The 25,667-nt window shown below is 38.3% G+C and overlaps 4 protein-coding genes across 7 annotated transcripts; 2 read left to right on the top strand and 2 right to left on the bottom strand.

Annotated features, from left to right (window-relative positions):
• Positions 1 to 1,701: 1,701 nt before the first annotated feature.
• LOC146568357 (receptor-type tyrosine-protein phosphatase H-like) lies at positions 1,702 to 15,691 on the top strand. 4 transcript variants are annotated; one of them, XM_085284372.1, is made up of 25 exons: positions 1,703 to 2,039; positions 2,892 to 2,934; positions 3,273 to 3,521; positions 3,631 to 3,876; positions 4,471 to 4,716; positions 5,309 to 5,554; positions 5,706 to 5,951; positions 6,546 to 6,791; positions 6,945 to 7,190; positions 7,784 to 8,029; positions 8,623 to 8,868; positions 9,447 to 9,692; positions 10,429 to 10,686; positions 10,802 to 11,032; positions 11,658 to 11,915; positions 12,082 to 12,175; positions 12,253 to 12,306; positions 12,512 to 12,593; positions 12,743 to 12,833; positions 12,945 to 13,021; positions 13,200 to 13,334; positions 13,496 to 13,618; positions 13,810 to 13,970; positions 14,560 to 14,695; positions 15,300 to 15,691. In XM_085284372.1, the coding sequence occupies exons 1-25, from the start codon at positions 1,977 to 1,979 to the stop codon at positions 15,456 to 15,458; spliced, it is 4,428 nt and encodes a 1,475-aa protein (XP_085140498.1). In that variant the 5' UTR covers positions 1,703 to 1,976; the 3' UTR covers positions 15,459 to 15,691. The 4 variants fall into 4 exon arrangements, with proteins under 4 accessions (XP_085140500.1, XP_085140498.1, XP_085140497.1 ...); XM_085284371.1 differs by having other exon boundaries at positions 2,892 to 3,054; XM_085284374.1 differs by lacking the exon at positions 6,546 to 6,791 and having other exon boundaries at positions 1,702 to 2,039; positions 2,892 to 3,054.
• Positions 15,674 to 18,544, bottom strand: LOC146568356 (putative nuclease HARBI1). The gene is made up of 2 exons (XM_085284410.1): positions 17,653 to 18,544; positions 15,674 to 16,260 (listed from the first exon to the last, which is right to left on the bottom strand). The coding sequence occupies exons 1-2, from the start codon at positions 18,338 to 18,340 to the stop codon at positions 15,830 to 15,832; spliced, it is 1,119 nt and encodes a 372-aa protein (XP_085140536.1). The 5' UTR covers positions 18,341 to 18,544; the 3' UTR covers positions 15,674 to 15,829.
• Positions 18,545 to 19,008: 464 nt separating this feature from the next.
• pigp (phosphatidylinositol glycan anchor biosynthesis, class P) lies at positions 19,009 to 20,577 on the bottom strand. The gene is made up of 5 exons (XM_085284367.1): positions 20,329 to 20,577; positions 20,160 to 20,244; positions 19,999 to 20,071; positions 19,794 to 19,912; positions 19,009 to 19,418 (listed from the first exon to the last, which is right to left on the bottom strand). The coding sequence occupies exons 2-5, from the start codon at positions 20,239 to 20,241 to the stop codon at positions 19,303 to 19,305; spliced, it is 390 nt and encodes a 129-aa protein (XP_085140493.1). The 5' UTR covers positions 20,242 to 20,244; positions 20,329 to 20,577; the 3' UTR covers positions 19,009 to 19,302.
• Positions 20,578 to 20,721: 144 nt separating this feature from the next.
• rexo4 (RNA exonuclease 4) lies at positions 20,722 to 24,765 on the top strand. Its single transcript, XM_085284366.1, has 8 exons — positions 20,722 to 21,209; positions 21,324 to 21,655; positions 21,744 to 21,908; positions 23,104 to 23,297; positions 23,397 to 23,485; positions 23,575 to 23,649; positions 23,741 to 23,815; positions 24,200 to 24,765. The coding sequence occupies exons 1-8, from the start codon at positions 21,000 to 21,002 to the stop codon at positions 24,341 to 24,343; spliced, it is 1,284 nt and encodes a 427-aa protein (XP_085140492.1). The 5' UTR covers positions 20,722 to 20,999; the 3' UTR covers positions 24,344 to 24,765.
• The last annotated feature ends 902 nt before the right edge of the window (positions 24,766 to 25,667 follow it).

The raw sequence follows: 25,667 nt of genomic DNA, 5'->3' as shown, positions 1-25,667 counted from the left end.
CTCACGGACATCCAAGACTGCAGCAACAGATCAGTCACACATTCCAGCAGCTAGCAATTTTGTGTTGGACAACTTCAGTTAGTCACAGCGTGGTGGCACTGAGAAAAGTGTTGTACACACATTGTTTTTTGTGTTCTGAGAACAATGGCTTGAGAGTGCTTTAAACTGAACTGACGTCTAAACTGTACAAGTGAGTATATTTGTTTTCTGTAAATCAATTACCAATATAATCACCGGCTAAAACAATTAAAGATAGTAAACATATTTCACAACATTAAACATGCATTGCTCCCCCCCCCCCCCCCCCCCCCCACACACACACACACAGTTAAGGCTAGAGTTCTGATAAATGCGTTTGTGGTTTTAGGAGCCATAATATATGCTATTTATTACTTTACCATGGCAACTATCTCTTCCAGTTACTGGAACAAGGGATGTGGTTTGAAAATATTTCCCGATTCTCTTTTAGGATGTGATTTGAACAAGGAAGATGAGCAAAGTTCTAGTACTTTCTGTGAAGCTGTTCCAGTGCAGCTTTGATCCCTACACTGAGGGAGATTAGAGCTTTTCACTGATGTGTTTGATGGTAGTCTTCACCATCATCATGAAAACTTTATCCTCCTGCAGTGAAACAAAGGCCAGCATATAAGTGTTCACACAGAGAGGTAAAAAGTTGCATCTATTGTATGCGGCTATAGGGCTGAAAGATTTGAGAAGTAGATTCAGTGAGGCTTGTCACGATAGCATATGCAGGTGACACATTTATTGCCATTCAAACTATTGTAACAGAAGAGGCTGCTCTAATTGTGGTATAAGAGCTCTGCCACCACTTATATTAAAGGAAAGCTGCAGAATGTGGTTTGCAAAAGCGTCATGAAACTCAAGCACCATGCTAAACAGAAGCGCATTTGTTTTTAAGACTTTCACAAGTCTTAATAACATGCAAATGATTGTGCTGAAAGCTCCCTACATAATAAAATACTGTTATTTAACTATGAATAGTCAATGCATGCACTTGTTTAAAAAGAGCTATCTTTATCCTCAGTATAACACGGAAGCTCAAAAATTGAAATGACTCCATATTAACAGATGAGGAAAACTATTATCATTTATGAATCCTAACTTCCCCATCATGTTTCCACAGTGGACAACAATTTTCTTTGAAATATCAGCACTTTTATTGAGCGCTACTCAAAATATGACACCATAAAGACTGTTGTGACTTTGTGCGCAGTTAACAGTATGAGGGTAAGTTTCTGTTCGCAGTTCCTTATTGAGATCAACCACAAGGAAGCTATAAATATCACAACTTTCTGAGACAGTGCTAAGACACAAGAAGGAGATCCACTCTGCTGTGAAAGCAATCAGCGGAGGAACCTAAACAGTGATTTTACTTAAAACCTTAAAAAAACTGGAAATTCTTAAAATAAAACAACACAAATATTATTTATTCAAAGTAGCAGTTCACAACTTTACCTGTGATCATAAACAAAAACGTCTCATCTTTTATTTGCCCATAATAAAGGCACACAAGCGGCCACAAGCATGAACAGATAAATAGCAGCTGATATGCAGCAATTACCTCCAATAAACATGTAAGAGAGGCAAATGCTCTTGATTGACGTACCTTTGACAAGCAGCACAGCATGACCGTTAATAAGGAAGTAACAGGCGGGGCAAAGGTCTCTGTAGTTGTACAAGGCCAGAAAGGAGAAGCAGTTATTTACTTAGTCACTTGCCAATATGAAAAGGGACCAGAGGTTACGAGAGGAGGATGTAGCTAAGAATTAAAAGTCAACAACTTTGAATTAAAGTTATCATAGTGCATGTCAGAGAAATTCTTTGCCAAGCTTAAGTGTGGTTTTTGTCAACATACCAGCAGAGGTGCTGAAAATAGCAGCTACAAGGTTATCCGGGGAAAACAAAGGAATTGAACAAGTTCAAAGTATGTGTGCCAGTTAGGAGTCCTGAAGACGATGAAGCTTTTATCCCTTATCTCAGACCACTTGTTGCTCTGTGTCTTCCTGAGTCTACTCTGGGTAAGTTTTTTTTTACCTTTCACTTTGATGGTGATCAGATAGCGAAGCTCAGTGTAGGTTACCCTCGACAAAAGGAAGCAGTGCAGTCAAAACCACAGTGAAGCCTAAATGCATGACATGCTTCATTATGTATTTGAAACACTATAGTTATGTTTTGTGAAATACTGGTTTGTACAGAAATACAAGAACAACAAAATCTTGTTAAATGGCATGAAAATTCTGGACTTTTCCAGATTTTGAAACATGAATTTATTCCTTCTTTGCGACACCGATCTGTTTCCTCTGAGAACAAAAAGAGGATGAAAGAAGAAAATTCAACAATATCTTAAACACTTACATGGTGCAGTGCTCATGATTTAATCAAATCAGATGTGGAATTTTAAAGAGTGTGTCCGAGGAGAAATGTGTTAGATATTTCATAGGCCAGTAAATGTAAGTAACTGTAGCTATAATATACAATATAATAATACATATGATTTGCATTTTTAGTAAAAGCAAACACTTAATTAATAGATTTTTTGCCAGCTCTGTGATTTTTATGTTATAGATGTTGCTAGTTGTAGAAGCTGACACATAAAATGCTAAAATAATTTGACACTGACTTATTTATTTCCTGCACATTATTTTTTTTATTTTTAGTGAAAGTTTTTGTTCTTATAAAGCAGAAAGCTCAGAGGATATCTCGAAGTATTACTGTTCACATAATGTTTGTGATATAATGTAGATGTGAAATTAAAAGCAGCAAACATCGCTCTGTGACTCTGCCACAGACTCGTGTTAACTGGGTATTCAATGGTGATTTTTTTTCACAGATTTTAGATTCTGTATTTTTCACTCTTTTTCTGCTTTTAGGGCACAACTGACTCCACAAGACTAAGAACCAATCTGCTGACAGGTACAACACAGAAAACCTCTCCACTAACTCAAACAACACAAACATTTACTCCACTGGCTCAAACAAATCCCACTCCACAGACTTCAACAGAACAAACAACATCTACAACAGCAAAAGCCTGTAAGAATGAAACACTATACTAGACTTTTGTTGGTGAAGTGAATGTCATTCTGGGTTTTTATTGTGGTAAAAGGTGAACACCACTCTCAAATCATCACAGCTCCTGACAATGTAACAAAAAAGGAGTGAAAGCAGTATAGTCAGTGCTTCAGTTCTTGTTCTTTTTTAAACTTTTTTTGAACTACAACCACTGTGTGTCTTTTCTTTTTCCGCTCCAGATAATGTTGACAGAGTGGATGTGACCACACAAAATGAGAACAGTATAACTCTGACCTGGAACAAGGTTAACAACATCTCAACATACATACTGCAATATGGTAATATAAGAGAAGATATTAATAAAACTGAAGAAGGACCCATAGTACATGTGGTCACTTCTCTGACTGCTGGGACAAACTACACATTCACTCTCTTCACCACGTCTGAGGGACTCAATAGCAGTGGATACAGATTCAGTGCTGTGACAGGTTAGTGAGCACTGAACAAAACATTCAGTCTAATTAAAACCTACACAAAATGCAAGATGTTGTTGGGAACATTGTTTTAGTTTCTTTTGTGTGTGTTTTTCTATTCTAGCTCCTCGTAATGCTGACGACTTTAAGAAAAATGGACAAAATGAGACCAGCATAACTCTGGAGTGGAAAACAGTCCTCAACATCGACAAATACATTCTTGCATTTAATGAAAGAGAGATCAACATTAGTAATTCTGAAAAAGAATACAGAGTGTCAGACTTGACCAGTGGAACCAGATACAATTTCACTCTCTTCACTGTGTTTGGAAATGTCAGAAGCAGTGGAGTAAACTGCATCGCAGTCACTGGTAAGATATATTTTCTCTAACATAGACAGATAAACCAGGATGGACCGGCTCATTAGTACTTGAAACTTTAGCTGATGGAGAGTTGTTGTTTTTTTTTTGTGTGTTTTTTTTTAAATCAAAGCCACTTTCCTCTGTTATCTTTAGCTCCACAAAGTGTTAATAATGTGACTGTGGTGCATCAAAATGAGATGAGTATACCACTGGAGTGGAACAAGGTTAAAAACATCCCAGAATACATCCTACAGAATAATAACATAAACATTTGTCAAATTTTCCAATTTGAATATGTCAAATACTAACCCGACCTATAATCCTAGACTGCTTACTGCTAACCTGTTGGAGGTTAACAGATTAAAAACATCTAAAACAGTCATAGTCCTTTAAAATGTTCCACAGTTGATGCTCCTCTACAACATGAACAAGAGCAGAGCTCTATAATGATGTTTAAGGTTTCTCAGAAACAGAAGAGTGTAGCTCACCTAATATTTTTCAAAAGGACTGATAAAAATACTGAAACTGAAGCCTCGCTCCATGTTTCTGTTTCTGCCAGAAAATGTTGTTACAGTTTCTTGTTTGTGCGTTTTTCTATTCTAGCTCCTCGTAATGCTGACGACTTTAAGAAAAATGGACAAAATGAGACCAGCATAACTCTGGAGTGGAAAACAGTCCCCAACATCGACAATTATATTCTTGCGTTTAATGAAAGAGAGATCAACATTAGTAATTCTGAAAAAGAATACAGAGTGTTAAATTTGACCAGTGGAACCAGATACACTTTCACTCTCTTCACTGTGTTTGGAAATGTCAGAAGCAGTGGAGTAAACTGCATCGCAGTCACTGGTAAGATATATTTTCTCTAACATAGACAGATAAACCAGGATGGACCGGCTCATTAGTACTTGAAACTTTAGCTGATGGAGAGTTGTTGTTTTTTTTTGTGTGTTTTTTTTTAATCAAAGCCACTTTCCTCTGTTATCTTTAGCTCCACAAAGTGTTAATAATGTGACTGTGGTGCATCAAAATGAGATGAGTATACCACTGGAGTGGAACAAGGTTAAAAACATCCCAGAATACATCCTACAGAATAATAACATAAACATTTGTCAAATTTTCCAACTTGAATATGTCAAATACTAACCCGACCTATAATCCTAGACTGCTTACTGCTAACCTGTTGGAGGTTAACAGATTAAAAACATCTAAAACAGTCATAGTCCTTTAAAATGTTCCACAGTTGATGCTCCTCTACAACATGAACAAGAGCAGAGCTCTATAATGATGTTTAAGGTTTCTCAGAAACAGAAGAGTGTAGCTCACCTAATGTTTTTCAAAAGGACCGATAAAAATACTGAAACTGAAGCCTCGCTCCATGTTTCTGTTTCTGACAGAAAATGTTGTTACAGTTTCTTGTTTGTGCGTTTTTCTATTCTAGCTCCTCGTAATGCTGACGACTTTAAGAAAAATGGACAAAATGAGACCAGCATAACTCTGGAGTGGAAAACAGTCCCTAACATCGACAATTATATTCTTGCATTTAATGAAAGAGAGATCAACATTAGTAATTCTGAAAAAGAATACAGAGTGTTAAATTTGACCAGTGGAACCAGATACAATTTCACTCTCTTCACTGTGTTTGATAATGTCAGAAGCAGTGGAGTAAACTGCATCGCAGTTACTGGTGAGATGTAATTTCTCTAACATAGACAGATAAACCAGGATGGACCGGCTCATTAGTACTTGAAACTTTAGCTGATGGAGAGTTGTTGTTTTTTTTGTGTGTTTTTTTTGTTTGTTTGTTTATCAAAACCGCTTTCCTCTGTTATCTTTAGCTCCACAAAGTGTTAATAATGTGACTGTGGTGCATCAAAATGAGACCAGCATAACTCTGGGATGGAAAACAGTCCCCAACATCAACATTTATATTCTTGTGTTTAATGAAAGAGAGATCAATATTAATAATTCTGAAAACGAATACAGAGTGTTAAATTTGACCAGTGGAACCAGATACAATTTCACTCTCTTCACTGTGTTTGGAAATGTCAGAAGCAGTGGAGTAAACTGCATCGCAGTCACTGGTAAGATATATTTTCTCTAACATAGACAGATAAACCAGGATGGACCAGCTCATTAGTACTTGAAACTTTAGCTGATGGAGAGTTGTTGTTTTTTTTTGTGTGTTTTTTTTTTTAATCAAAGCCACTTTCCTCTGTTATCTTTAGCTCCACAAAGTGTTAATAATGTGACTGTGGTGCATCAAAATGAGATGAGTATACCACTGGAGTGGAACAAGGTTAAAAACATCCCAGAATACATCCTACAGAATAATAACATAAACATTTGTCAAATTTTCCAATTTGAATATGTCAAATACTAACCCGACCTATAATCCTAGACTGCTTACTGCTAACCTGTTGGAGGTTAACAGATTAAAAACATCTAAAACAGTCATAGTCCTTTAAAATGTTCCACAGTTGATGCTCCTCTACAACATGAACAAGAGCAGAGCTCTATAATGATGTTTAAGGTTTCTCAGAAACAGAAGAGTGTAGCTCACCTAATATTTTTCAAAAGGACTGATAAAAATACTGAAACTGAAGCCTCGCTCCATGTTTCTGTTTCTGCCAGAAAATGTTGTTACAGTTTCTTGTTTGTGCGTTTTTCTATTCTAGCTCCTCGTAATGCTGACGACTTTAAGAAAAATGGACAAAATGAGACCAGCATAACTCTGGAGTGGAAAACAGTCCCCAACATCGACAAATACATTCTTGCGTTTAATGGGAGCAAGATCAATATTAGTAATTCTGAAAAAGAATACAGAGTGTTAAATTTGACCAGTGGAACCAGATACAATTTCACTCTCTTCACTGTGTTTGATAATGTCAGAAGCAGTGGAGTAAACTGCATCGCAGTTACTGGTGAGATGTAATTTCTCTAACATAGATAGATAAACCAGGATGGACCGGCTCATTAGTACTTGAAACTTTAGCTGATGGAGAGTTGTTGTTTTTTTTTGTGTGTTTTTTTTTGTTTGTTTGTTTATCAAAACCGCTTTCCTCTGTTATCTTTAGCTCCACAAAGTGTTAATAATGTGACTGTGGTGCATCAAAATGAGACCAGCATAACTCTGGGATGGAAAACAGTCCCCAACATCAACAATTATATTCTTGTGTTTAATGAAAGAGAGATCAACATTAGTAATTCTGAAAAGGAATACAGAGTGTTAAATTTGACCAGTGGAACCAGATACAATTTCACTCTCTTCACTGTGTTTGGAAATGTCAGAAGCAGTGGAGTAAACTGCATCGCAGTCACTGGTAAGATATATTTTCTCTAACATAGACAGATAAACCAGGATGGACCGGCTCATTAGTACTTGAAACTTTAGCTGATGGAGAGTTGTTGTTTTTTTTTGTGTGTTTTTTTTTAAATCAAAGCCACTTTCCTCTGTTATCTTTAGCTCCACAAAGTGTTAATAATGTGACTGTGGTGCATCAAAATGAGATGAGTATACCACTGGAGTGGAACAAGGTTAAAAACATCCCAGAATACATCCTACAGAATAATAACATAAACATTTGTCAAATTTTCCAATTTGAATATGTCAAATACTAACCCGACCTATAATCCTAGACTGCTTACTGCTAACCTGTTGGAGGTTAACAGATTAAAAACATCTAAAACAGTCATAGTCCTTTAAAATGTTCCACAGTTGATGCTCCTCTACAACATGAACAAGAGCAGAGCTCTATAATGATGTTTAAGGTTTCTCAGAAACAGAAGAGTGTAGCTCACCTAATGTTTTTCAAAAGGACCGATAAAAATACTGAAACTGAAGCCTCGCTCCATGTTTCTGTTTCTGACAGAAAATGTTGTTACAGTTTCTTGTTTGTGCGTTTTTCTATTCTAGCTCCTCGTAATGCTGACGACTTTAAGAAAAATGGACAAGATGAGACCAGCATAACTCTGGAGTGGAAAACAGTCCCTAACATCGACAATTATATTCTTGCATTTAATGAAAGAGAGATCAACATTAGTAATTCTGAAAAAGAATACAGAGTGTTAAATTTGACCAGTGGAACCAGATACAATTTCACTCTCTTCACTGTGTTTGGAAATGTCAGAAGCAGTGGAGTAAACTGCATCGCAGTCACTGGTAAGATATATTTTCTCTAACATAGACAGATAAACCAGGATGGACCGGCTCATTAGTACTTGAAACTTTAGCTGATGGAGAGTTGTTGTTTTTTTTTGTGTGTTTTTTTTTAAATCAAAGCCACTTTCCTCTGTTATCTTTAGCTCCACAAAGTGTTAATAATGTGACTGTGGTGCATCAAAATGAGATGAGTATACCACTGGAGTGGAACAAGGTTAAAAACATCCCAGAATACATCCTACAGAATAATAACATAAACATTTGTCAAATTTTCCAATTTGAATATGTCAAATACTAACCCGACCTATAATCCTAGACTGCTTACTGCTAACCTGTTGGAGGTTAACAGATTAAAAACATCTAAAACAGTCATAGTCCTTTAAAATGTTCCACAGTTGATGCTCCTCTACAACATGAACAAGAGCAGAGCTCTATAATGATGTTTAAGGTTTCTCAGAAACAGAAGAGTGTAGCTCACCTAATATTTTTCAAAAGGACTGATAAAAATACTGAAACTGAAGCCTCGCTCCATGTTTCTGTTTCTGCCAGAAAATGTTGTTACAGTTTCTTGTTTGTGCGTTTTTCTATTCTAGCTCCTCGTAATGCTGACGACTTTAAGAAAAATGGACAAAATGAGACCAGCATAACTCTGGAGTGGAAAACAGTCCCCAACATCGACAAATACATTCTTGCGTTTAATGGGAGCAAGATCAATATTAGTAATTCTGAAAACGAATACAGAGTGTCAGACTTGACCAGTGGAACCAGATACACTTTCACTCTCTTCACTGTGTTTAGAAATGTCAGAAGCAGTGGAGTAAACTGCATCGCAGTCACTGGTAAGATATATTTTCTCTAACATAGACAGATAAACCAGGATGGACCGGCTCATTAGTACTTGAAACTTTAGCTGATGGAGAGTTGTTGTTTTTTTTTAATCAAAGCCACTTTCCTCTGTTATCTTTAGCTCCACAAAGTGTTAATAATGTGACTGTGGTGCATCAAAATGAGATGAGTATACCACTGGAGTGGAACAAGGTTAAAAACATCCCAGAATACATCCTACAGAATAATAACATAAACATTTGTCAAATTTTCCAACTTGAATATGTCAAATACTAACCCGACCTATAATCCTAGACTGCTTACTGCTAACCTGTTGGAGGTTAACAGATTAAAAACATCTAAAACAGTCATAGTCCTTTAAAATGTTCCACAGTTGATGCTCCTCTACAACATGAACAAGAGCAGAGCTCTATAATGATGTTTAAGGTTTCTCAGAAACAGAAGAGTGTAGCTCACCTAATATTTTTCAAAAGGACTGATAAAAATACTGAAACTGAAGCCTCGCTCCATGTTTCTGTTTCTGCCAGAAAATGTTGTTACAGTTTCTTGTTTGTGCGTTTTTCTATTCTAGCTCCTCGTAATGCTGACGACTTTAAGAAAAATGGACAAAATGAGACCAGCATAACTCTGGAGTGGAAAACAGTCCCCAACATCGACAATTATATTCTTGCGTTTAATGAAAGAGAGATCAACATTAGTAATTCTGAAAAAGAATACAGAGTGTTAAATTTGACCAGTGGAACCAGATACAATTTCACTCTCTTCACTGTGTTTGGAAATGTCAGAAGCAGTGGAGTAAACTGCATCGCAGTCACTGGTGAGATGTAATTTCTCTATATTTTCTCATTTTTTGGGGGAACATGCTTATATACTAGCTTCTCGTAACATAAACATTTGTTAAATTTTCCTATTTTTGTCTGATGTACATTTATAACATTAGACAGGGGACATTAGAATTTGAAATTTAACTTTTATACTTTCTAAAGGCTTAGGAAACATCAATGGTTACTTAAGGATGAAACATTGTGAATCAGACTTTGTAAAATTGTCTTTATTTCATCTTTAGCTCCTGATATAATGTATTTAAATGGACAATATAAGTCCAAGTCGATATTCTATATTTTCCTTCTGGCCTGCAGTGCCATTTATTCATCCTGGCTCCACCCACCAACCATATCTCTGTGAAGAAGGAAGTGTGCATCTAACCCTGATGATAGGCTTGTGCTTGTGATAGAGCAACAAATATGGATAATGTGCTCTTAGCGAGCAGCATGCTTAATTATTATATTTTATACAATAATTATCTAATTATTATATTATTAGTACACACTATTTATTTATTTAATTTTGACTGATCTGATCACCTGATTGGAAACATACATTGATGCTGAGCCATTTAGCTCACACACCTATTCAGGCTTAAGTATGTAAAAGCTTGTGATAACTGAACTAGCTCTATGCTCCTGTATGTTACACAGTCACATGTAGCTATTTCATTTTAAAAGAAAAAGATGAACAAATTCCACTTCTGAGTTTTGTTTGTGTTTTTTCAGTTCCACCAGTGGTGCCTTGGATCAGTGTGACTGAACGATTTGCTAACAGCATAACTCTAGAGTGGGAGAACATGAATAAAGCCTGGCAATACGAGCTTCAAATCAATGGTGGTGTGTCAGATAATGTGTCAGACGTCTCCTCAGATACAATCAGAAAAGTAGTGACATCTCTTCATCCTGGAACACAGTATGATTTCAACTTAACCACAGTGTTCGCTGGACTCAGGAGCACTCCTTATACGAATTTCACTGTAACAGGTAAAAAAATTATCTCTGTTCGACTTTTTATAACTTTTTCTTGTCTCTTTTCAATGAGTTGTGTAAAAAAGAAGAAGCAGGTTCATGCATATAACTGTTTTCTCCTCTATTTCAGCCATAGACTGTGCCAGTGCAGACTGGAAAGTTACCAACTCATCAATCAAAGCAAAGATTGAAGGCTTGTTCTCGACCGGAAGCGCCTATAATGGATCTAACTTTCATGTCAGTGATGGACGTGAAAATGTGTCGTTTACTGGACTTTACCCTGGTGCCACCTACAATATCTCTCTTGTCTATGAAAAGTCTTCCAGAGTTTTCCTGCAGTGTGAACACAAATTAACAATTCGTGAGTACAACAGAAACCATTTGAAGGACTAGCATATTTTTAATCTGTAAATTAGTTTTTAAGATCATAAAGTATTCACTCATATTGGTTACAGAAAGGTTATCTGTGAATTTATTTAATTTAATTTTTAATTTTTAGTTTTCACCCTTGCATTCAATTTTTAATCTTAAAAAAGTTTATTGCAGAAAAATAATTTTGTTAACATACCTACATACCACAGGTTAACACAGTTACATAATATGATTCAGTATTAATATATGAGCTTTAACTAACTATCATTTTATTACTAACTGAAGAATTCATTCTGATGAATTAGCTCAAGAAATTAAAAAGGTTAAAACAGAAAATGAGTAATTCTTTCAATATCTAATGTGTCAATGTTGGGGTCTTTATTTTCTAGTTTTTATATGAAAATCCCAAAAATTATAATAAACTTTTTAAACTGTAGGGTACTGCTTTGAATTAAAAGTAAAGCAAATAATCTTTCTATTTGAGAACAAATTTTAAAATGATGCACTTTTCATAGACTCTGTTTTATAGTATAAAAAGTTTAATTATACTTACTATAAGTCATATATTTTCTGCTTTAGTTTTGACTGTAAAACCTTTTTCTTGTTTTACTCAGTTCCTCCTAATCTAAATGCTCACTGTGAGTACTGGGCAGCTGGATACTCTTTTGTTATTAAATGGACAGTTCCAGAGGGCGAGTGGACCAATGCGGAGGTGAATGTGGCTGGAAAGACTCACACAGTAGCTAGTCCTGAAACTGAGATCATAATCGATGGATCCCAACCTGCCAAAAAATATAAGGTGTCTGTAACTTCACTGTCTGGGGTGAGGAGTTCTGAACCGCATGTGTTTTACTGCCAAACTGATCCAAGGGGTGAGTAAAAGTAACTACATTACCATGTTACTGCTTGTAATCATAACAACATACAGTATTTTCAACTTTGACTTGATTACAAATCGTTTCATTTCACTCAAGTGTAAAATAAAGCTCTAAACTTTTTAACTTTGTTGCATTTTAACTATGCTTTTGCTCCCTTTAGGAGTTATTGCAGGGTCCGTATTTGGTGTGCTTCTTTTTGGTCTCCTGGTTGCTCTGGTTGTCTTAATTTTCCTCAAAAGACCAGATATTATTAGGTGGGTCTCAATTCACTGACAAGAATAAAGTAAATTAAATCAAGACATTTATCATATTTAATGTTTTGATCCTGCAGCAGAAAGAAGTCTTCATTCATTGGTGGATCCAAAGTACCAAACACACAGAGCAAGTAAGTGTTTTTTTACAATGACAATTACCCACAATGAAGAAAAAACATTAATTAAGGCAAAATTAATGAATACGTTTGAGAGACGATCATTAATGGCAAGTACTATTGTATAATCTGTATTATTTCATTAGGTCAAAACAAAGCTAAGATTAATTCTACTTTTTTTATGTTTTATTTATTTATGTATTTATGTATTTATTTTTAGATCTATTCCTGCTGCAAAGTTTCCGGACCACTTCCATCAGCTGAGTTTGGACGAGAACAGAGGCTTCAGCGAGGAATATGAGGTGCATAAAAAGATCAAGATTTTTTTTCCTCTTCTGCTTCTGTGTGTTCCTGTTTTTGTGTCTTTACTGTTTTATTTCTTACCATTTTATTCGTTTTACGATGGCCAGTATCTCAGTTTCATGCTTTGTTATCTGCTACGTTCATGCAGTGCCTCGCTCCTGTTGGAACAGACCAGACACGAAAGACTGCTATTCTACCTGAAAACAAAGCGAAGAATCGTTTCAATAACGTCTTGCCATGTGAGTCTCTCCTCTGACTGTTGAACCGTGCTGTTGTGAGCTCAGTCTAGCAGTCTATGTCAGGACTACTGGAGGTGCACTGGAGTTAAATCACCTGTTTTCTCATATTAGATGACTGGTGTCGTGTGAAGCTAACTACATCAGATCCTGATGGAATTTCAGACTATATCAATGCCAATTACATGCCGGTAAGTGTTACATTAAGATAAAGTTCAGTGAAGATTTCTTTATAACTACACCATACAGAAAGCATATAAACAAGCACCTTTGTGCGATTTCATGAGCTTTCTTTTTTCATTTCTATAACGAGCAGAAGATATACAAGCTAAATTAGTCTACATATTAACTTTGTCCACTGCTTTTCAGGGCTACAGCAGTAACAGAGAGTACATTGCCACTCAGGGCCCTCTGCCCGCTACTGTTAATGATTTCTGGAGAATGATTTGGGAACAAAGAGTTAAGAGGATCGTTATGGTAACCAACTGCATTGAAGGAGGGCGGGTAAGTCTTCAGGAAAATCTTAAAATGTTTTATTGATAGTCTTTCATGGAAGTTGTTGTCAGGAGGAAACATACTGGTCACTTCACAAAGAACAGATCAAGATCTATGATTAAAATACATTTTGTATGTGTATTTTTTTTGCTTTTTGCTCATTTTTCTAGACCAAGTGTGAACAATACTGGCCTGCAGACAGCAAGTCATGCCTTTATGGAGAGCTGTTGGTCACCATGAGATCTGAGCAACAGGAGACCAACTGGACGCTGAGAGAATTCAACCTGAAAGATGTATAAAAACTTACTTATATCTTCTGAGTGTGTGTGTAGATGGTACTAAGTAAGGCTAGAAAACATGAATAGAAAACATTGAAGGCTTTAGCTGTTAATGTTGCTTTTAAAAGAATAATGGTTGATTGATAATTGCTGTGTATCAAGACATATACATAAAGTAACTGTATATGGATATTTTCTCTTCACAGAGAAAAACCTCAGAAGAACGGACAGTTAAACATTTCCACTTTACTGCCTGGCCTGATCATGGAGTCCCAGAGTGCACAGAGGTCCTGATCCAGTTCAGAGGACTGATGAGACAGCACATAGAGAGAGAAGGGGGCAAAGCACCAACTGTGGTTCACTGCAGGTATGAAATAAGTGTTTCCTTTTACATGGGTGCAGGGTTGCTTTTATACAATATCCACCCAGCTAGTGTGTCTGTTGTGACAGAACAGTTTGTTCAGGTTTTGTGTTTTCTAATCTGTTTTTCTTTCTGTTGTTATGTCTTGTTTTCAGCTCACTTTAGTTTCATTTTGCATTAACTAGTTTCACTTTGGTTTTTACTGTTTGGAAATGTTCCGTTTTATTGAAGCTTTAATTAGTTTCTGTGGGTTTTTTATGATTAGAACATTGAGGGTATTTGTCAGGGGTATATTTTTAAAAGTTTTGAACAGATATTACACTAAAAATTGCAAACACATGCATCAAAGCCTCACTGTGATGACAACTTTGACCAAAGACATTTCCTCAATAGGGAGGAACAGTATTGCACATTATAGTTTTTCACTTTTTTCAAAAGTCCAATTCTGCATTTTAACAGTTTTCACATCTACTTGTAGGTTCTAGTTTAGTTTTTGTTAACTACAATAACTTTGGCACAGACACAGTGACGAGAGCTTTCTATGTGACCTTAAAAACCTTTTGCTATATTATTATTACGCTTGTGTCTCTCTTAGTGCTGGAGTCGGGAGAACTGGCACTATCATTTCCCTGGATGTGCTGCTTCAGCAGTTGGAGAAAGAACAAGCAGTCGGCATCAATGCCTTCGTACACAAGATGAGACTGAGCCGACCGTACATGGTGCAGACGGAGGTAACTGTGTTAAACTGCTTCTGATTGAGCCACTACTTCCTTAATTAGCTAACCGTGTATTTCTTTATAGTCACAGCTGGTGAAACAACAAACAGACAGCACTTTATTCATCATAAGATATGCAGTTGTTTTTTTGTTTGTTTGCTTTTTAAATTTGGGTCATCATTTTTGATCATTTCATCTTAAAATATGAGTTTGAAAAGGAATTTTTTCTATTGTTCAACTTTTCAGAACAAGGCAGACTTTGTAGGTATTACCAACAGATGCCTGCTTAAAATATATTTAATGCCCAGTTTGTTAATTGCACTTGTTAAGTAGTAATTTAGACAGCAAAACACTTGATTGAAATGTTATTATAGTCTGTTTGCGACATTAGAGCCAGCATTTCTCTCTAAGGGTCTATGTCTACATCTTTTTAAGTAAGTGAGCTGAAAATTTGTTTTCATAAAACAAAGCTTTATTGGATCTTTTTGTTTGAGAAAAAAAAAGAAATGCTTTATTGTGAAACTGTTTAGCAATGTTGCCTGCAAGAAACTATCATAATCTCCCCTGGCAGAAGTTCTGCATTTCAAATGACCAACAACTTCTGGTATTTCCTTTTCAGTCTCAGTACGTTTTTCTGCACCAGTGCATCATGGACAGTCTGCAACCAAAAGACACGAATGAAGAGAACATTTATGAGAACACATACGAGAACGCAGATATGATATACGTCAATGCCACTGCCCTCCAAGAGCTCCGTCGGCAAAACGCAAATGCGTAGTGTCAACCCTGCACTCAATCTTTTATGCACTTAATGAAAAACTATTTGTCTATAAGCAATATGTTGGTTTTAAACGTAATAATACAAACTATTACATCTTAACTATTTCTGTAAATGCATTGCACACTTCAGATCTTATTCAGTTTGCATCTCTTCTAAATATGTAATATTATTATTTTTGTTGTCAGTTTTTATGTGAGAAAATAGCACTCTGATGACTTGAAAATGTTTAAAAAATGAATTTATTAAAATAAGTACAAAACAAAGGAATAATTGCAAGAAATATAATATTTCACATTCACAGAAATATAAAAGCTGAGTTTTGGTGTCAGTGTGTCATTGATCCTCTTTCATAGACCAGAAACAACCCTTTATGCATCTTCTTCTGTGACGTTGCTACCTGAGGGGTCCTGACTGCTGGACACAGCAGAGAATTTACTATCAATAACTTCCTGTCTGGCTTTGAGGGCCTCCTGTTTGATCTCTACTGGCCCTGACTGCTGCTTGCCAGGATATAGCGGCTCAGCTTTACCAGCGTCAGGTGGGGGAGGGACAGAGAACTTTTTAGCGATGTTGTGCAGCACACTGCATGCTTTGATAATGTTAGACTGTTTGTTAAGTGAGCCTTCTTGTGCAAAACCAAGTTGCATCAGACACTTGAAACGCCTTTTCATGGAATCCAGTGTCGTCTGCATGACATCGAGGATCTTTGCGTGGGCCTCGTTGAAGCGGATCTCGTTGTTGTTCGCGGGCAGTGATACAGGAGTCAAGACGTGCTTGCTTAAGTAGTAGCCTTTCCCACCTTCAAATGAAACAAAAGAAAATGCAGTGAATATCAGAGCAGGAGAGCATCTCTGAACAATGTGGACCACACAGGTGCCACTCTATTGAGAGCCATTCTCGGAATACTTTGATCCCTGATTACAAACTGAGAATCTTCTAAATGCCAGAGCCCAGATCTAAATATTGATGCTGACTATGTTCTCCCTTTATGACCACAGTGTACCCATCTTCTAGTGACTCCTTTAGACAAGATAGTCGCCATGTCACAAAGCTCAATTCATGTAAAACTGGTTTCTTGAGCATGAAAATGAGCTCCCTGTATTGAAATGGCCTCCACAACTCAAAGTGAGAATCACAGTGGGGAAGAAAGAACTTTGAACGTGAGATGTTAATGCTAGATATGCTGGTCTAAGTATTTCACAACTGTCTGCTGGGATTTCCTCACACAAGCGCTGGAGTTTACATATAATGGTAGGAAAAAGAAAATATCCAGTGAGCAGCAGTTCCCTGGCAGCAAACAGCTTATAATGTTAGAGGTCAGAGAAAAATGGCCAGACTGCTTTGATCTGCTAGGAAGGCAAAAGTAACCACGATTGAGGTATGCAGAAGGTCATCTGTGAAAACACCTGAAGCCAATGGGCTACTACAGCAGAAGACCACAATGGGTGCGACAGTCGTCAGCTAAAAACAGGAAACTGAGGCCACAGTTTGCACTGGCTCATCGAAACTGGACGACAGAAGAATGGGATGTGGTGATCAGGGAGATTCCCGTTATGGATGTGCAGCTGACAAATCTGCAGCAATCTGATATGAATCAAGAAACCTTGACCAAAATCTCTGACGAAATTTTCCAGCACCCTGTTGAATCTAGGTCATGAATAATAACGTAATAATGCATTAATAACATGCCCAGTAAGTTTATGTGTAAGAAGTTAAAACACTATTTTATTTGTGTTTTATGTAAATAGAATGAAATATTCCAGCGAAATCAACTGTTTGCCAAGAAGTTAATACTTTTGCCAACTGTCAATTTAGCCTTTTTCAGGGAATAGAAACACTAAAGAGCAGGTTTGTTCTTTCTGGGAATAACTGCCTTGCATTCATTGCCTTAACTTATATCTGTATCTTTGCATCCCTCATACACCTTTACTTAATCAAGGGATCTTTACACCTTTCTGGAAGTGTTATTGCTGGGTGACCCAAGTAGGGGAGGTGCAGAATTTCGGGTAGTTTAGATGATGGGGTGGGGTCTTCCTGGGCGTCTTCTTGTTGCTAGGCAACCAGTCATCGTCAGACGCAAACAGATGATAGTTTTGTAGGTTTTTATGCTTGACTTGATACCTCACTGTGCTTTCACTCCAGTTTACATTTCTAAATAAACATTTGCACAAGAGGTCATCACTGCTCTTACCAATCAACCAGAACGGGCTGAGCAGGTCCTCTTGCATTTCCCTTCCTTTAAAGGAGGAGTCCCACATCTCTTGCTCAAACGTGCCACCAACACAGCACTTTTCAACACTCAGTATGTTGCCGTCGCAGTCGCATATGATCTGGCTTACAACCGATGTGTAACCAAGGGCATTGATAAAAGACCTGAAAGCGTCCTTTTCATATGGAGATGCTCTGATCTTGAAGTGCGCAGGAGCCAAGACGCCCAGCACGTTTGGGATTTCGCAGAATTTCTCTATCTTTAAGGCGACATTAGTTCTGGCGTCCAGGGTTAGCGGGAAAGAGATGAATACATCGGACATCCCTGCTATGACTCCCGAGATTGTACCGACCACAGTCGTGGGGCAGTCCGTCTGCCTCAGTCCGGCTTTCTGCAGCACGGCAGTGGTGGAGACCCCATGTGCGTAATAATTGAGCGCCACCATGACCATCTCGTCCACGAGCAGCTGAGATTTCTTGGGGGCGGCGTCCTTCATGCGGATGCGGACGGCGTCTGCGATGAACAGGATGCAGGGTCTGCTCAGGTGGAACAACTGAAAAAGAGCTTCATCGTCGAAAGTGTCAAAACAGCTCGAAGCTCCGCATTCTGCCTCGTTTTGTGCCAGGAGCTCCTCCTGGACCGCAAGCCACACAGGCACGGCGAAAGCCATTAGTCTTTACTCCGAAGTATTTAAACAAGCAAAGATCCCCCACGGAGTGCCCGAAATCGTTCCCAAACAACGTCTTCTTCTCCTTTGGCTTGGCAGACTGGACGCTGGGCGGCGTGCTGCTGCCCTCTGCTGTTCACTTGTGTCCCTGTGTCGACAGCGCTCTCTGTGTTGTTACATATTGCAGGATTATGCGGACACTCGCCCAATTTCGTAATCTTGTTCCGGTTATGCACGTTGATTAAAGCGCAACAACAAATCTCCTGGTTGCCTGGTGTTTGTTTAACGTTTAGGCTAAAGCGATCCGTTATCGCCACCAAGTGGACAGCAATAAAAAATATTTGAAAAAGACTGCAGCTCATAATGTGTAAACAAGTTGTGTTAACATACAGTTAAACAGGTGTACCTAATAAAGTGGCTGGTGACCAAAAACCAAAAATTTATTGTGGGATAAAATGCTAAAAACTGCCTCTTATTCTCTGGGATAATCAAGTGCAGATGTTCATTTGCAGCTTTAGTAATGATTCAGATGCAGATTGGGCATAAATAATTATCTGGAGCCACTTTTAATTTAGACACACATTTCTGACAGGCATTAAAGTACAAGAACAAAATAAGATGTTCATTTCTTCTAGCAGTGGACTTAAAAATAAAAGAATTAACATAAAAAATATGATTATTTAGGATATGTTTATTGCACAGAATAATAAATATAAACATTCTGTATTTTAACATAGACAGTACAGCCATTTACTTTTGTTTTCATTCAATATGCATCTTATTGTGACCAGTGTATTCACATTTAACCATTATAAAGACGCTTAAACAACAAAAAAGTCAACAGAATATATCTTCTTATAAATAAGGCACAAAACATTTCATAAAAAAAGACAAACAGTAACACCAAAATAAAACCCCTGCAGCTTTACTTCTGCTCTGTCCACAGCAGTATCAGACTGTGCTTGTTACATACTGGGTGATAAATAGAACATTTTGTTGACTTCACTAATCGACACATCCTTCAATCGGGGTATTCCTCCGTTACGGCAGGACTCGGTGCTCTGGCCTTGTGCATACACATCTGTGACAGAAAAAGGACATTTAACAATCAGGAAATTCTGAAAATGGGGCATGGTTGTTGGTGGCAGACAGGTTGGTCCGAATATTTCAGAAGCTGGTAATCTACTAGGATTTTCCCCACACAACAGGAGGAGAATGGCCAGATTGCTTCAAGCTGACAGGAAGGCAACAGTAACTCAGATAACCACTTGTTATAAGAAAGCACCTAATAAAATGGCCAATCAGTGTAATATACTGAAGTGCATTTTATTTTCAGCTTGTTTACATGTATATTCTCACGCAGTACAATTTTAGATTCCTTCATCTTCTCACTCTAAATGTTAGTTAACCTAATCAGACCTAAGCAGTCAGAGTCTGAACAGTGCAGCATCCTCACCTGTGATGTTGTCCACAGAGTCCAGCGGTGCCGTGTTGCTCATGTTCACACCAAATAACAGAATGAAACAGACTGTTATTGCGACCAGCAGGTAGATTGGCATCGCAAGAGCCCAGTACCTACACAGAACACACATTTGACACTGTCATGAAACTGTGCAGGTGCTTCCCCAGTGATCCATTTATTTCAGAGCAGTTCTACTTACTTTTGAGGCCAGTAAGTGAGCCCTATTGAATTAAGCCAATCCTCTGGCACGAAAGCCCATAAGCAATACAGAACTGTGGAGAGACGCAGTGAGTATTACAGACATGCATTGCTTGAACACCTTTTTGTGTTTTGGATTGGAGGACGCGATATTTCACTTACAGAAGCCAAACTGTGATCCGAGAAAGAGAACAAACCCATAAATGGCCCTCTCAGGCAGAGGAGATGGCGAGTTTTCCAACATGATCTACAACCAAAACACAGACAGAAACGTGTGGGAGAGCAACGAGACAGCAATAATACATTCAGGCCCCAAAAAGAAGTTACATACCTGGAAATACGTTTTTCTTTGCTCCTTTAAACGCTAACTTTACTCAGATGCTTAACATTAATTACCACGTTAATTATATGCCTGATGATTATCCAGAGTAATACAACATGGGTTTAATACGTCTATCAAAACCCACTGTGTTTTTTTACATTAGTGCCATGAAGCCTTCCGCCACGGTCCGTCATTTTTCCTCAGAACGATGCGAAACCCTTTCTAAAACATTAGTTCCGCCTTTGAATCGCCCACAAAACAAGCGTCAATACATGACTTTTTACGTTAATTATATAAAATTTCACATGTATATAATTGTAAAACAAAAGCACGGTCGGAGATTTTTTTTCATATCTTACTGACGTGACGCACTTGCGCTACAGCACGACGTCATGTTTGTGACGGACACATTTCACTGTTGCACATCGTGGGAAAACACTCTACGGCATGGCTTCGGAGTGAGTGAAGTTTTACGAGTAAGCGATTTTATGTACAGTTCAGGGACGTGCTTCAGTTTTGCTTGTGTGCTGGACGAAAGGTGAGCTTAGTCTGGGGGAGGCATTTCTTACTGTCTGAAGTTGTTTGGCAACTCAAGTAACGGACATCTGACAAGCCAGCGTGGCTTCACACACCTCACCAAGAAAAATATAAGGAGGTGAGGATACATGAGATAGGTGATCATGTCTAAGGTGGAGAAACAGAAAAAACACTTTCCCGCTCAAGCATCTAAGCGGAAAACTAATAAGAAAAACGGCATATTAAAAAAGAACGAGAGGCATTGGTTTTACTCAGCTCCTGCAAACAAGGAGCAAGAAAAGCCTACAGCTCCACAAACTGCTCCTCCAAAAGACTCCCAGCAGTTCTCTGCCAACTGGAAAGCACTTCAAGAGGTTAGTGAGTGCAATAGTTTGAGCTCCATGCATGTCCTGTCACACACTTTGGTTTTTGTGTGCCTGTGTTTAATACTACCCACAGGTTTTTCTCTCCTATTTTACTCCCTTCAGCTGTTGAAGGCCAGTCAGTCAGAGAAGAAGCAGCCGGCAGCACCAAGACATCAGAACGGCTTCTCGCCAAAGAATGTCCAAGAAAATACTTCTAAAATAATTTCTAAGAACAATGCTGCACCAAGCCAGAGAGACACTGAGAAAAAATCAGATCACAAAACTGTTCCTAAGAGTTTTGTCTCCGGTAAGACTGGGGTCAACTCAAAGGTGTCGAATGTCTCGAAGACTAAACATGCTATTGCTCCAGAAAGAGAGCGGGATAGCGGGAAGCCAAACAGCCTACAGGCAGCTAAGAAGAAGAAGCTTGAATCCGAGGAGACGAAGCCAACAGAGTATGTATATATTAGCACTGACGTTGACTCATTTATTCAGCAAGAATAAATATGTCTGATAATCCCATCTCATTCTCTGCTGTTGCAGAGAGGACCTTTGGTTTGATGACGTGGACCCGGATGACATTGAGGCGACAATGGGAGCAGAAGCAGCCGAGATCATGAGGAAGAAGCAGGGCAAGGCCAAGGGTACAGATGGTGCCTCGGCTAATGACACAGAGAAGAGCCTGGTTAAGGAGAATGCTTTTGAAGGGTAAGTCGCTGTGCATTCAGTGTACAGTGGGAAACACACTCAGAATACAGCGGGCAGCTTTGATGCCATTTTAGAAAAGTGCCTGAAAATATTCCCGGGGAAAGATGAATGCCTTAACAGCGATCATAAAAAATATCAAGTCTCTAATGTCATTACTTATCTCAATACAAGTATTTCAGAGTAATGTTGCTGCTGGGGTGGGATTAGCTGGCTGTGATTAACTGTGGATGTAATATTAACAATGTGAATTTGGCACATAATGTCACACAAAATGTGTTTTTCCCAAAAGTCAGACTTTAATATCTCTGAAACCGCTCAACTGGGTCGACAACATTATGTGCCTCGTGTATAAGAAACTCAAAGTAAATTGTCAATCCCCCCCCACCTTCTCCAGTTCTCTGGATCTGCTGTCAAAGATCAGATATCCAATTATTTCAGGGACTCGTTCTGTATGAAGTTGAGTGACACTCCTGAGAGCCCATATTCACAGAACCCCTGAAAAATGTCAAACACACTCCCCCCACCATATATTCTGAAAGATCTAATGACAGCAGAAACCTGGCATTTCTGATGAACAGTGTATCGTTCCACAGGAATATTTTTTTTTTCCATTAGATATGATGATCAGGTGGGATTTTTATTTTTTTAATTTGATGAAATTGATGAGATGGAATGACCCAAAGGAGATGGAGACTATTTTTCCCCCCTCAGTGGAGAGCTTCATGGAGCTTTCCTTCAAGGAGTCAAATATTACATATAGTCTGTGATAAATACTTTTGTCATTGCATGTTTTAGTGAATTGACCTGACAGAGTATGAAGTAAACATGGTTGCTGAATGTTTTCTGCAGGATATGGAGATGGATAAATTATTGAATGGAATTTATACAATTCAAATCCTTCACTGTACTTTGTGGTGACACAACCTGTCAATACCGCTTCAGAGTTCACTACATTGCTGTAGAAAGTCACTGATAATACAGATAAATGCTGTGGAAAAACCTGTGACTCCTGATGGATGCACCTCTCAATTTTTGTAGCCTGAAGTGTCGAGCAAGGGTTAAAGATGCAAGTGTAAAATCATGTCAGCGAGCGAAGCAACCACTGCGTTCGGTGTACATTGAGGGGTTTACATTGACACAGAAGATGATGATTGTAATGTCTCTCCTTTCTTGTCACTTTGTCATTCACCTTAAGCCTCACTAAGGCGGTGGCCATTGACTGTGAGATGGTGGGAGTTGGTCCTGACGGAGAGGACAGCATCTTGGCACGTGTGTCAATTGTGAACCAGTTTGGGAAGTGCATCTATGACAAATATGTGAAGCCCACAGAGAAGGTAACAGACTACAGGACAGCTGTCAGCGGCATCCGACCAGAGGACATCAAAGATGGTGAGAGAAATGAAATGAGTTGCAAAGAACAACTTAAAGTCTCTTTGTTCCTTATGTTTTGTTTCTGATGTTTTTTAAGCCACGTTTGTCTCTCTGCAGGAGCGGATGTACAGATTGTACAGAGGGAGGTTGCTAACATCCTGGAAGGGAGAGTAGTGGTTGGACACGCCATACACAATGATCTAAAGGTAGCATGGATGTGATATCTGAAATGGAACAAATGCAATATTGTTTTTTAGTCTGATTATGAGCAGCCACAAACTATCTGCCGTTTCAGATTCTGCTCTTGGATCATCCGAAAAAGAAAATCAGAGATACTCAGAAATATAAACCCTTTAAGACGATCGTAAAGGTATGATGCAGTCACCAATGTCTCAACAGTTTCCGCAGTGAATGTGTGAATGAATTATAACTGATAATGAGGCATTTTTCTTTTGTTTTAGAGCGGTCGACCCTCGCTCAAACTCCTTTGTAGAAAAATCCTCGATGTGAAGGTCCAAGAGGGTGAACATTCATCTGTAAGTCATTCGATAAACTCCTTTTAAATCATCAGGGTTGAGTGACCGAAAATTGGCACACGGGTATATCTTTGACCCCTCAAGGCCAGAAGATAAGTGTATATAATAGTAATATTCTCGTTAGCAACCACTTACCCAAATGGTCAATTTGCAGCATTTTAGCACTTGTAGCATCTTACAAAAGCATCGTGTCACTTTATATTCATGACATTAACATTTATTCTATATCTAGAAAACTTTATTGTTAATCTCATGATGTCATCATCCAACAGTGGACTAAAATCACCGACCCAGCAGTACTGCAGCATGTAGAAACAACCAGTGTGTTATTGCCCAACAATGTTAGTAACACTTGGGCTGATCTTTGCCTGTTGCTTTCTCCAGGTCCAAGACGCACAGGCCACCATGAGGCTGTACACAATGGTGAAAAAGCAGTGGGAGGCAGAGATTAAAGTGAGTAGGAAAAACAAATTCTTGGACAAGAGGAGCGAGAGAAAGGCCAAGCTTCCCAAAGACAAGAATCACTGAGGATTACAAATTCAAAACAAGAAGAGGACAGATGATCTCCTGATCAGAGCAGAGCTGACTGAAGTGATCAAAGGATTCTTTTAAGAAGAAAAAACAACTGTGTATTTTTGTTTATTTTAATGTGAGGGATGTTGACCCTGTGATTGTATAAAAGCGTGACTTTCCTGAGCTTTTGTGAGATCTGGCGCAACAAAAAGCGTGTTAAATGCTTTCGCAGATAGTGACCGGTTTCATCCGCCTAAGTCGCTCGGGGAGATCGTTGCAGGCTGTGAAAGACTTTATCGAGTTGCAAATCAAGAAGTTTTGTTCCTCAGTGTGCCAGACTGACTCATGCAGGGATTAGAACAGAGTCTTTATATACAAAGATTGTAAAAATGTCTGTTTTTAAAGTATAAATAAAACAAAAGATGTAATTCGTTTAATTCTGCTATGTATATTTTTTTGTCGTCACAGTCTAATACAACCACAGGAGGTTCAGTTCTTTTTAAAAAACTTAATACATTTAATGCAAGCTGATGTCAAGACATGAATTGCTGCCTCACATTTAGTTCATGATTACTGAGACTTCATTTCCCATTTCTCTGACAAACATCAGAAAAGCCATTAAAGAGGACCAACGTTACCGTTTGCTGTGAGTGCAACCAAATGTGCAGCTTAAATCATTTATTACTCAAATCCAGTATTTCCTTACGTAATCCCATGCAGGCCTTATTTTGATTTTTCTTTTTACTATGTCATGGTGATAAAGTAAGAAATCCCCTGCCTGCCAGCAGTGTGTCAGCGTGATTTGCAGCCCGGGAGCTGATGCGCTCTACGCTGTACTTTATTGAAAGCACGTGCCCTCGGTCTGCAGCCTCCAGGCTCTAAATTAGGTTCTCTGTGGGTTTCTGACAGGTAGTGCGAAGGCTTCAGGTAGCACAGCAGATGCTGGTGTGCCCTAATATGTTGACACAAGATGGTAGCATGACTTTTGTTTTCTGCATATAAATATTTTTTGGTTGTAATGTAATAAAGCAGCAGTTTCCATATGCTGACAGTTCAAACTATGTAACCATGCCTTGCCCGGTGGTCACATGTAGGTATATACTACAGCAAACAAACAGCTGAATTTAAAGGGAGAAATCCATTACTGGATGTCCGGGCTTCAACTATCTAAATACTAAAGCCTTAAAAATGAAAAGCAGCGCTCTCTGTACGCTTTTACTCAGGTTTTATGGGAGGCGTCAAGTTGCATTGGATTTAATGTAACTGTTGAAGGTGTGTTGATAAAGTTTAGCACTATCCTATCTTTTAATCAATATTTCTCTCCTGGGGTGGCTGTTAC

The sequence above is a fragment of the Mchenga conophoros genome, linkage group LG8, assembly GCF_057382185.1.
Source record: "Mchenga conophoros isolate Kocher_MC1m ecotype Shallow Benthic linkage group LG8, M_conophoros_male_GT1.1, whole genome shotgun sequence".
NCBI lineage: Eukaryota > Metazoa > Chordata > Actinopteri > Cichliformes > Cichlidae > Mchenga > Mchenga conophoros.
The sequence above is the reverse complement of the archived record's forward strand: the minus strand, read 5'-3'. Positions and strand labels throughout refer to the sequence as shown.

Bases quoted from the DNA above. Each gene is read 5' to 3' on its own strand.
- LOC146568357 (XM_085284371.1), top strand. From the start codon at position 1,977: ATGAAGCTTTTATCCCTTATCTCAGACCACTTGTTGCTCTGTGTCTTC. The intron at 13,022-13,199 runs GTAAGTGTTACA...ACTGCTTTTCAG, and splicing joins TCAATGCCAATTACATGCCG to GGCTACAGCAGTAACAGAGA. The intron at 14,696-15,299 runs GTAACTGTGTTA...TTTCCTTTTCAG, and splicing joins CGTACATGGTGCAGACGGAG to TCTCAGTACGTTTTTCTGCA.
- LOC146568356 (XM_085284410.1), bottom strand. From the start codon at position 18,340: ATGGCTTTCGCCGTGCCTGTGTGGCTTGCGGTCCAGGAGGAGCTCCTG. The intron at 16,261-17,652 runs GTAAGAGCAGTG...TTTCATTTGAAG, and splicing joins CAGCCCGTTCTGGTTGATTG to GTGGGAAAGGCTACTACTTA.
- pigp (XM_085284367.1), bottom strand. From the start codon at position 20,241: ATGTTGGAAAACTCGCCATCTCCTCTGCCTGAGAGGGCCATTTATGGG. The intron at 19,913-19,998 runs GTAAGTAGAACT...TGTTCTGTGTAG, and splicing joins CTCACTTACTGGCCTCAAAA to GTACTGGGCTCTTGCGATGC. The intron at 19,419-19,793 runs GTGAGGATGCTG...TTTCTGTCACAG, and splicing joins CTCTGTGGACAACATCACAG to ATGTGTATGCACAAGGCCAG.
- rexo4 (XM_085284366.1), top strand. From the start codon at position 21,000: ATGTCTAAGGTGGAGAAACAGAAAAAACACTTTCCCGCTCAAGCATCT. The intron at 21,210-21,323 runs GTTAGTGAGTGC...TACTCCCTTCAG, and splicing joins ACTGGAAAGCACTTCAAGAG to CTGTTGAAGGCCAGTCAGTC. The intron at 23,298-23,396 runs GTGAGAGAAATG...GTCTCTCTGCAG, and splicing joins ACCAGAGGACATCAAAGATG to GAGCGGATGTACAGATTGTA.